Raw genomic sequence first — 11187 nt, 5'->3', positions numbered from 1 at the left:
AAGGCCAAGATTTATGAGGCATCACTAAAGTTTCAGAGAGGGCTGCTATCTGGTCAGAGAGCCAGGCATGGGTGAGTTCAAGGCAGGGCAGGCATTCCAAGCTAGTTCAGAATTTGCAGTAATTTATAGTAAAGCCGAAATTATCTTTTCATAGCTTTGTGGCGAGATGGCTCCCAATTTAAAGAGAAAATCAGGCTGGGTCTATCAGGAACCTTTAAAATAGACAAACTAGCACATACAAATTTTTCCTTAGTATGGATAGTGATGGACACAGGGCATGTGGAGAAGTGGGAGCCACTGCAGCTGTCTCAGATTCTCCTTCACTTTCATTGTTGGCATTATTCTTGGAGTCAGAAGTCTTTGAGTGTTGGCCTTTAGGAATCCTAAAGTTTGAGTCAGAATACGGAAGGCTTCCTGTGTCCAAATAAAACAACAGCATTAAATCATCTTCTTAAATCCAATAAATGAAAGTAGAATTTTAAACCTTAATCACCTTGCTTTTAGTGAAGATCTATAAACAAAGCAATCTTAAACTGTCTTTCCACTGACCAATTTTTAAAAATTTATAAATGTTTATTCCATTTATATTAAATCTGATTTACTCATTTTTAACTTATGAAAATCAAGTTTTTAGTTAACATTTTAAGCCATCCTTTTCTGTTGAAGAAAAAAATCCCAGAAGCAATGAACATTACACTTTAAACATTTTATAGAAAACAACACACTTTATTGGCTAATCACCTAGGAAAAAATGTGTGGGTTAGTAATTTCAAAGATGTTTTAAAATCTTTATCTTTTTAACTATTTTAAGTCATATGAACTGAAAGGTATTTGGATCCATTCTTTTAATTTTATGAGGGCTCTTTATATGCCAATTTTTGGTACCATGTACATAATATATAGACACAAGCCTACATGTAGATACAGCATACAATACACAGCTGTGCACCCATATATATGAAGATCATCAGAAAACAAAGATTTTATAGTTTTTTTTGCTAGATATGACTTCCATAGGTAGGATACAAGAGCTATATTATAATAGATTGTCAGATTTAGCCCTTTGTAAGGATGGGCCTTAGGCCTTAGCCTAAGCAACTCCATTTTAAAACTACAGTTTGAAACCTTCAGGCACACCTACTGAACCCTCTAGTATGGCCTTCAGGTACAAACAAGTCAGTTCTCCCCACCCTGACAAACTCAGTGAAGTCTCTGGCATGTTGCTCTGGCCCTGATAAGAGCAAAAAGCAAGAAAATCAGGGTGGGGACCACCAGACCAGATGCTGTAACCTCAGGATAAATGACATCACTGAGAAATCTGGTAACAGCTGATAGGAATTGAAAGGGTGGTCAGAAGTCCCAAAATTCAGTATAAATGATGGAGCAAATGAACAGACATTCAGCCACCCGACACTGATGCACACAAGCCTGAGAGCCTGATGAGGACCTGGATTGACATCCTAACTCTTCTCATCTGGTTGATACTCTGCATGTTCCTCACCACTCTCAAACTCTACAGCAGCCTCTTGACACTAGTGAGAAAAGGACTTCTCCCTAAGATGACTTCCTCAGCCAGCTGTCAGCTCCACCCAAGGAGAAGCCTGCCTTGGTTCCTGATCTGATCACCATGGTCTGAGTGAGTGTGTATCTGCTGGACTTAGAGCCTAAGTCTTGAGACTTTTAATCTGACACTTGAGCTTAGCTTGCAGAGGGAATGTCTGTCATGAGCCTGTCATGATTAAGTGTGTTTGCAGTGCTTATAATTAATCTAGAATTGTTTGCTGTGAATTGATTATGTCTATTGCAGTGCCTAGCATTAAGGATTGTAATTTTCTTGATTAAGAACCTATAGAGTGAAATTGTATTGTGATTTGAGTGAATAAAGCATTGAAAAGGGCAGAAGTGCATGGACATTCTTTATTTCTCCCCCTTGACTGCATAAGTCGCACCATTTGCCCATTGTGACACCCTTAGGAATTAAAATAGTGCCTGTGGAAGTTGGGAATACTAGGAATAAAGTCTTGTTAGTCATGGTTGATGCTGAAGTCAAAGGTTCAGCTGGCCTTTCATCCTTTGTGGAGGCAGATTTACTACCATTTATTTTTCTACTTAGGACTCTTCAAAGGAGAAGATCTTTTTCTTTTTCTAGAATATTTGAGCAATGGGCCTCTGAATAAAGATAGCAGAAAGAAAAACAGAGGACAATAAATTTCAGTTAGACAAAAACAAGACTAATTGGTTCAGAAGAAAAGGTGAATTCGTCATTAAAAAAAAAAAAAACCTTGAACTCAGAAGAAGACAAAGACTTAAAACAAAAATGACATGGCCATAACTACTCTTGAAAGGGTGCACATAGAACAACTTTATCAGACCAGAATGTGCTTTTGGATCAGATTAGAGTCAGCTCAGATATCTAAAGAATGTGGGAGCCTGTGAAATCCTCAGAATAAAAGTTTTTTAAGAAAAAGAAAATTTGCACATTTGAGATCTTTCCATTTTTCTTCCCTGTGTCCATCTGGAGAGAGGAGAAAACCATTTAGGGAGGAACTTATTGAAAGAACAGAATCCTAGAAAGGAGAAAACAATCTTGTATGTTCCATAGCTTGGATTTAAAGTGACACCCCCCCCCCCATTTTGCCCAGTGTCAATGTTACAAGACAGACAAGGGTCAGTCATACAAAATACGCAATCCAAAAGGAAATTAGGTGCTTCTTGGTTGAAAGCATATAAACCCTGGGCCTGGTATATCATACAAAGTTTATCATACAAAGTCATCATGTAACAACAGGTTAGGCCTCACTTGGACTCCATAGCACATACGTTGGAGCCACATTTAGTTTCATGCTCACATGCATTCAGGAATTTATATATTACTTCTAAGAATTTTAACATTGCTTTCCTTGTCTCCCCTCTTTCCTGGGAGCTCAGCCTGTACTCAAGCTGTTTTTCTTCCATCCTTTCCTTTACAGCTGCATTTCCACTCCAAACCACCCTAGAGTGTACTTATGCTGCTCCAAGAGTTGATCACTCTCTCCTTCTGTTCATAGGGACAGGCCAGACTCTGGTCCTGGGACATACCTTATCCTGTGGCTAATGGTTCCTGGTTGAGTTGGTCTGTTCCTCCTCTGAGTCTGCTTAGGGCTTGTTATGCGGAGTCACCTCAGAAGAATTCAAACAAAAGAGAGCTTTATTTACCTGGCCAAGGACTGTCTCCCAAGGTAGAGACTGATGCTCTGTGGGAGAACAGCAATTTCCTGGCGTGGGTCTCAGGAATTTAAGGATGAAACACACACACACACACACACACACACACACACAATTCAGGGGCTTTTCTCAGCATCATGCAAGCAAGCAAGTTACAGAAGCTAAAAAAAAGGCAGTTGGTTATTCACATCTCCAGTCAGAACAAGTGTTAGACAACCGTATCCTGAGTTTCAGCTGAGCAGGGGTAATAATCTATTTTAAAGTCATGTAGACCCAAAAATGTACTCAAACCCAGGATGTAGCTCACCCAAACCACCACCATATCCTAAGTTGGGTACATTCTGTGGGATACAAAGTACAGAAAAATATTTTTTGTGTGTTTTTTTAAAGAAGACAGCTTTCTTTCGTTTCTGTTTCTCAGAAATGGGTCATGCAATTCCCTCTTCACAGGAGTAGTAATAGAAAAACTAAGATGGAGTCTAGAATAGCTAAGATGGAGTCTCTACAGCCACAGTTTTTGTTCGTATAGCCACAGTGACTCCATTCCCGCTATCCCAGTATTAGTAATTTATTTGATGCTTGTAGTTATCTCATTTACTCATCATTTTACTACTGATATCTATAAGCCTTATGTCTATATGATCAAGCTAATACAATTGCTTTCAACTATATTGATTTAACCTTGTCTATATCTATACTGACCTATCAGCCTATATTTATCTATAAGTATACTGGCATACTGACTTATCACCTTTCATTGTTCTGTATCTTTTTCCTGTGGCTTAAATCTTATGTCTTACAGTTACATGTTATTGTTACTATTACTTATGCTTATTCCTGATGAACTTATTTATAAACTTATGTCTTACTGTTGTAGGGACAAATGAGGCAAAGCACTGAAGATAGCAGGAAACAGTTTTATTTGGCTGCAGCTGGGTTCAGAGGGCACAGCTTTTGCTGTAATCAATCAATCCCCTGAATCCCGAGTTTAGGGAGTTTCAGAATTTTATACCCAGCATGTAAGGGGAGGGGCTCAGAAGTTCATATAAAAGCAGCTTTTTCTTTCAATGTTTTGGGCAAGTTAACCCTTTAAGGACAGCACCTGAGAAGGGGACAGCTGCTTCTCCCCTCTCTTTCCTCCCCCTGTCAGCTGTTACCATGGTAACAATTGGTAACTTCTCTTATATTAAAAACGTAGATATCTCTGTGAAGCCCAGCTCAAGGCCAGAGGCCTTGTTTGCACATTTCTTCAAAGTACTATACTGGATATGTTTGTGAAAAACTAGTAAGGGGGTGTCCAGCACCTGGAATGCTGGTATCTTCTCGGCCAGTGGCCAAGTAAACAGGGTAACATGAAAATAGGAAGTTTATCTACATTGAAATCTTTTGCAGAGACTTTTTAACTGACAGTCCTAAAATCAGTCTGAGTGAAGATTTCTGGAGAGGCTCAGTTAAGACTTTTCAATGGAGAAAGGGGGTGCCACTTCATTACTATTGCTTATCCTTGTTATCTTACCTTATTCCTATAATCTTTAACCTATGTCTATGACTTATTGATTATATTGATCAGTTCACACCACAACAAGCTCAGCAGTCCTGGGGGAGTGAAGTGTCAGCTGAAGGTGTAATGCCAGATTTGTGGGACCCCAATAGGCCTCCAGGAGCTGAATCTGATGCAATCATACAAGAGACTTTATTGCAAGCTCGAGCCTGGACTCACAACCATTTCCAATGCAGCAGTCCCAGGGAGTGAGTCTCTGTCCTTTGTTCAGTGAGATTTTATAGATTTTGGGGGGATATTCTATGCATCACAACACCACACAGCAAATCATTCCATACAGCAGGAAAATCTAACAACAACTCTTTTTTTTTTTCCCACCGCTCAGTGCTTTATTGAACTTTTTTTTAAATTGGTTGCTCAAAACATTACAATGCTCTTGACATATCATATTTCATACCACAACTCTTAACATTGATTAGCACATTAACTGGCAGGAACAAGTTGGGTAGGGGTGATTGGTTAGTACAAGAGGGGGATTCATTTGAACTGATTGGTTTAAGCCACGAGGAGTGTACATGTTAAACTACATGGTTTCCCAAAATGTTATCAACCACCATAAACTACTGGGGGGTCATCTAGCATCCCAGGTATTTTCCTTGTCTCATGCTGAGTGGTGGTTGCTAGGGGGTTGCTATGGGTCCCCACCTAGACTGACTGAGTCAGGGACACCTTGCACCGCAGATCTCTCCTGTTATTTGCAGACAAACAACTCAGCAGGGTGGGTATGTGCCTAGGAAGGCTCTGTGGGTTTTTTCCAAGGATAAGGGTTATGCCTGAAAGATCTAAGCAACCTCGTTCTACTTGGGACCTCATTTTGCTCTGAAACTTAACCCCTGACCTAATGCAGTCATAAAGTCAGGAAAATACCACAGAAAAGCTCTGTGGAAACAGTTCTTGGAAAAGCCGCACATGGTGATCGCCTAAGATAGGCCAAGATATCAAAATATCTGAAATTCCAGATGGCCCCCACCTAGGTGTGGTGACCAATATCTAAACTAGAAGCCCTGCAGCTTGGCACTTACCCCCCTTATGACACCCTCACAGTTTAAACCAATCACTTTTAAATGTGTCAACCCCTTGAACTAATCAATAATCGTTTCCAGATTCTTTCCCACCACTTGATACGCTAGTCATGTTTTAGAGTTGTTGTGTGATTTTCCTGTGGTGTGTGATGATTTGCTAAGAGGTGCTATGATGTATGTGAAGTCCCTGCCTTCCCCAAAGAGTGTATAAAACTGCTGCAAACCCTGGGCTCAGGGCCTCTCAGCGTCACCAGTTGCTGTGTGCACATTAGCTTGCAATAAACACCTCCTTGCTGCTTACACTGATCTAGGTCTCTGGTGGTCTTTTGGGGGTCCCGAATTTGAGCATAACAATGCCCCCTTCCTTAGGACAGGCCCTGAGGTAGAAGCTGCTGTTATTTATCTATTTTCAAAAATGGAGTCACATCAGTTTCTCAAAGGGATCCATCAGGTAGTATACTCTCCAGTCTGTCTTGGTGCTCACTCCCTCCAGTTGGGCCAAGCTGATAAACCCAGCCTAATTCCCTCTTAAGATTTGGAGCCATCTCCCAATCTTAAAAAGTTAAAAAAGTTCATTTCTGTTTTCTGTAAAATATTAGGATTTCTATTTGGCCTGACCATATTTTGATATTTTAAACTCACTTGGAATGCCTGCCCATGCCTTGAACTCACCCATACCTGGATTTCCCTGACCAGATAACAACCCTCTCTGAAACCTCAGCAGCACCTCATAAATTCTGATGTTGGGATTTGAATTTACTCCCTAACTTGAAATGTTGAGCCATGTAGATCATTAACCTACTATCTACTTTTGTATTATGCTTGACAGAATCCTGTTAATTGAAAGCTCTCAAGACACCCACCCCACCCCCCTTTGCAATTTTTTGCACTTTAAAACCTCTTTCTTTCTTGCAGAGCTGGGAGGTTGGTCTCTAGCCCATATTAGGAGAGACAGCTGCTAATCAGCTCTCTTTGTGTACTCAAATATAAGCTTGCTTTAATTTGTTTAAAATTGGAGTTGGTGGTCTCTTCTTTGTGTTGGGGTTCCACAAAGCTACTGAAGCAGCAGCTTCAGTGGGCAAACATCCTGGGCCCTCCAGGAAGTGTTAAGGAAATCACACACAGCAAGAGACCAAGCACCACTGGAGGATTGGAGAACTCAGGTTTATTTATGCTGGGTGGATCAAGACAAGCTGTAAGGGTAAAAGAAATTGAAGTTAAAGCGTAAAAGTTAAAGGGTAAAAGACCGGGTGTTGTAAAAGTTTCTAAGCTGCAAGGTCTGAGTTAAAATGTAAAGGAGGTATTGTTAGGTTTCTGTGCTACCTGCAAAACCTGAAATTTCTGTAGCTGTTAAGACAATGCTTAGAACCGCCCAGTAAACATTTCCCCTGATTGTCTGGTTGTTTAATAACTGAAGGGGTCTGTGTGGTTGCACATAGGCCTTGCAGGGCCTGAACCAATCAGTTTGAATGTGTACTCTCCTTAGGAATGACCTATCACTCCAGCCTGACCTGTTCCTGCCAATGAATGAACTAATCATGTTTAGGAGTTGTTGTTCAATTTTCCCGCGCCTCATGATGATTTGTTCTGATGTATACAAAGCCCTCCGCCCTCCCGAAAAAGTGTACTTAAGCAGTGCTCAGCCCCTGCTCGGGGCTCTGGGCTGCTTTCCCTTCTTGAGTGGGCACGGAGCCCCAGCATGCTGGTTCAATAAATCCCCTTCTGCCAATTGCATGAGTGGTCACTTGGTGGTCTCTTTCTCCGACGTTTCGCAGGACCCTTACAAAGCTAGTGCTCTAAAGTTCTGGGGCCCAAGGTGAGGTTACATGTGGCTTTTATAGGAAACTTGACATTATTTCTTAACCATTATAACCATTATTGGTGAGTTTGAATTCTTGGCCTACTGTGACCAAAGACCATGGACAGGGAATTTGTGTTAAGTAGTTCACAGGTGTGGAACAAAGACAGTAAAAACACTTGCAAGTGGCCTTCATCACAGGTGGCAGTAACTGAAGATAACTTGAGTTTACTTCCCTAAGAACTATACTCCTAATAACTAAGCCTATAAGATTATAGTTTAGGGCTGGGGATGTGGCTCAAGCGGTATTGCGCTCACCTAGCATGCGTGTGGCCCCTGGTTTGATCCTCAGCACCACATACAAACAAAGATGTTGTGTCCGCTGAAAACTAAAAAATAAATATTAAAATTCTCTCTCTTTTTTTCTCTCTTTATAAAAAAAAAAGATTATAGTTTAGACAGAAGTTAACTGGCCTAGCAATTAAGTGATGTAGCTACATTTTAGAAAGTTACAAAGTATGAGAAGAAATGACTCTTTTACAGGCTTCTGTTGAATCTCTGGCCTTGAAAGCCTGACACAAGGGTATTTACATTTCAAGAGGGAGTAGTCAGATTCCTAGAGATAGTTATTTATAATCCAATAGGTAGGGAATCTTGGTTAATTAGGCTGACAGTAGAGAAGGGGAGTTAACTCTTCCTCAGGCATTGATTCTTTATAATGTACTTATAATTTCATTTTATAATCAGGTTGGTTTTCCATCACAATTCCTCATTAGGAATCTCAAATCTCCCCCACCCCTAGCTGGGGATAGAACTCAGGAGCACTTCTATCACTGAGTTATACTTCCACCCCTTTTTTTCATTTTGAGACAGGGTCTCACTAGATTACCCAGGCTGGCCTCCAATTTGTGATCCTCTTGCTTCAGTCTCTTAAATCACTGGGATTACAGAGGTGCACCACCATGCCCAGCTAGTCATTTTAAATTAAAGGAATTTAGCAGCAAATGCTGACAGAAGCTCTACTCTAAAGTCCCCTAATCTGCCAAAATCTGGACCCAGGATTGTGGGTAAACTATGCCATTAACAGAAGGAACATGTTTGTGTCCTTCCACAAGGTCAGAATCTACTGAATAATGAATGAGATAGGAGAATTCAGGGATCCCAATTAAGCCTTTTTAAAATGTAAAGGCCACTCTAAGAGATTAACCTGTAGAAACATTCCAAACATTCCAGCCAACTCCTTGTCCTGGGTTGATGGGAATAGGGAGGTGGGACAGACCTGAAGGCTACGGACTAAAGGGCTAACCAATAGCCTTAACACTTTTCTTTTTTTAAAAATTTTATTTGCTATTGAAGTTTATTTAACAAAAAGTTTAATATGAAAATGTACATGAACCAATTTTCAAGTCATAGTTAAACAGGGCTTCTGGAGGGAGGACACGGATTTCTCTGCTGAACAGCCATTATTTATACTCGTTCTAAGGCTTCTAACATGATGATACTGTTTCCTTGTATTACCACCATTCCAATATTGTTCTGTTGTCCACTAGTTGCCATCTCCACACATTCATCTATTACAAGATTCATGAAGGGATCAAATCCCTGCAATATTCCTTGGACATGTCTGTCACCATTTAATTTCAATGATAACTTCTTGTCCATAAATTTTTTCAGCTCGGGAGGATGAGCCTTGTTCATATTGTCTACTCTTCAAGCTCAAAGATGCTTTGAATCGGAATTGGCGCCCTCCTTCACGCTACCGGTAGACTCAGCGTTTTACGATTGACGTCACCGGCCTTAACACTTTTCCAATGCCTGTTTAGCATAGATTTTGATCTATGCCCCTAACCAGAAGTTCTATAAGCCCCAAGATTAGTTCACTTAAGTGAACTTGTGATCAGGTCCTCTCTCACTTCTAGGAGTTTTGTCTCTTTTCTTTTTCATTTAAATGAATCTTGCTTCTTTCACTCTTGCCTTCCATTGTTGTCCATGTATTTCATTCTTCAAATTCGCAATAAAAGAACTAGGAAAGAAATTGGCCTCTTCCATCCTGCATAATAAATTAGAATACATAAATAATTTAATTAAAAAAAAAACTGGCCTTGAGCTGCTAGGTGTTATGCTCGAGTTCCAGACCCCCAAAAGACCACCAGAGACCAAGATCGATGTAAGCAGCAAAGAGCATTTATTGTAAGCTAGCTCGGTCCTCTGCATGCACACAGCAACTGGTGATGCTGAAAGGCCCTGAGCCCAGGGTTTGCAGCAGTTTTATACACTCTGTGAGGAAGGCAGGGACTTCATATACACCATAGCATCTCTTAGCAAATCATCACACACCATGGGGAAAATCAAACAACTCTTAACATTGATTAGCACATTCACTGGCAGGAACAAGTTGGTAAGGGTGATTGGTTAGTACAAGAGGGGGATTCATTTGAATTGATTGGTTTAAGCCATGAGGGGTGTACATGCTGAACTACATGGTTTCCCAACATGTTATCAACCACCATAAACTACTGGGAGGTCATCTGGCATCCCAGGTATTTTCCCTGTCTGGTGCTGAGTGGTGGTTGCTACGGGGGTTGCTATGGGTCCTCACCTAGCCTGACTGAGTCAGGGACACCTGGCACCACAGATCTCTCCTGTTATTTGTAGATAAACAACTCAGCAGGGTGAGTATGTGCCTAGGAGTTCTCTGTGGGTCTTTCCAAGGGCAAGGGTCACACCCCCTTCCTTGGACAGGCTTTGCTCTGAGTAGAGGCTGGTTTCTCATTCCCCCCTTTGTCTGGAAACTTGGGAACCCATCATGGTCCCCTCAGTTTGAGGTCTATTTGGGCAGGCCCTACATTTTGGTAGCGTAAACAGTAACCCTCAGGGGACAGTCTTCAACTTCCCAGATTCACTCAAAATTGGCCTCCTAGATCCAACCTGACTCAATTTACCTATCTACACTGTCTACCTATTTCTGGCTTCATTCCCCCCTCTAATTTTAGGAACTTCTTATTGCTGTAAGGAGAAGGGGCGATGGCGATGGCTCATTCTGGCTGTTTCAAAGCTGAGAGTGGGCGTCGAACGTGAGGGGGCTTGACGACGTGGGGGACATGAGTTCCCTTTTAGGAGTCAGTTAAGTTTTAAGTCTGGTTGGGGAATAACAGGTTGTAAAGTTATCTGGGGATGGGTGCTTCTATGAGAGAAACAAAAACCATGAGTACTGAATAAATGCTGCAGTAGCTGGAACCTGTTGCTGTATAACAGAAGTTTCCTTACCAGGCATTAACATCCCCAGTTATCAGGACTGTAAACATAATATTTAACTTTTAGTGTTACATATGTCCTTCCCCATAAGATAGTTTAATAATTTAATGTCATCTGATCTTGCAAAATCCTTTTACTAGTATGACCTCTGTGTCTATTAGAGAAACCTTTAATTCTGTTACTTAGGGCTGCATGATCATACTAGTAAACACCAAGCCTACCTGTGTAGGTTAGGAATATCTGCAGGCCTTAAACTAAAAACTACTCTGGCAGTTTCTCTTGATAGTTTCTTTTGAGAGTTATCAGGCATTCCTGCCTAAGAATTTCTTTTGTAGCCTCCAGTTTAC

At 40.9% G+C, this 11187-nt stretch overlaps 1 protein-coding gene across 1 annotated transcript in view; it reads right to left on the bottom strand.

Moving 5' to 3' along the window:
• Nucleotides 1-8997: 8997 nt before the first annotated feature.
• LOC114080491 (small nuclear ribonucleoprotein G-like) overlaps nt 8998-11187 on the bottom strand; it is a 29517-nt gene continuing 27327 nt past the window's right edge. The window contains exon 3 of the mRNA XM_071613590.1: nt 8998-9635. Coding sequence (XP_071469691.1) covers nt 9053-9283 — 231 coding nt within the window. The 5' untranslated portion in view covers nt 9284-9635 and the 3' untranslated portion in view covers nt 8998-9052. The remainder of the gene's footprint in view (nt 9636-11187) is intronic.

Source organism: Marmota flaviventris, chromosome 6 (assembly GCF_047511675.1).
Source record: "Marmota flaviventris isolate mMarFla1 chromosome 6, mMarFla1.hap1, whole genome shotgun sequence".
NCBI classification, from domain to species: domain Eukaryota; kingdom Metazoa; phylum Chordata; class Mammalia; order Rodentia; family Sciuridae; genus Marmota; species Marmota flaviventris.
The sequence above is the reverse complement of the archived record's forward strand: the minus strand, read 5'-3'. Positions and strand labels throughout refer to the sequence as shown.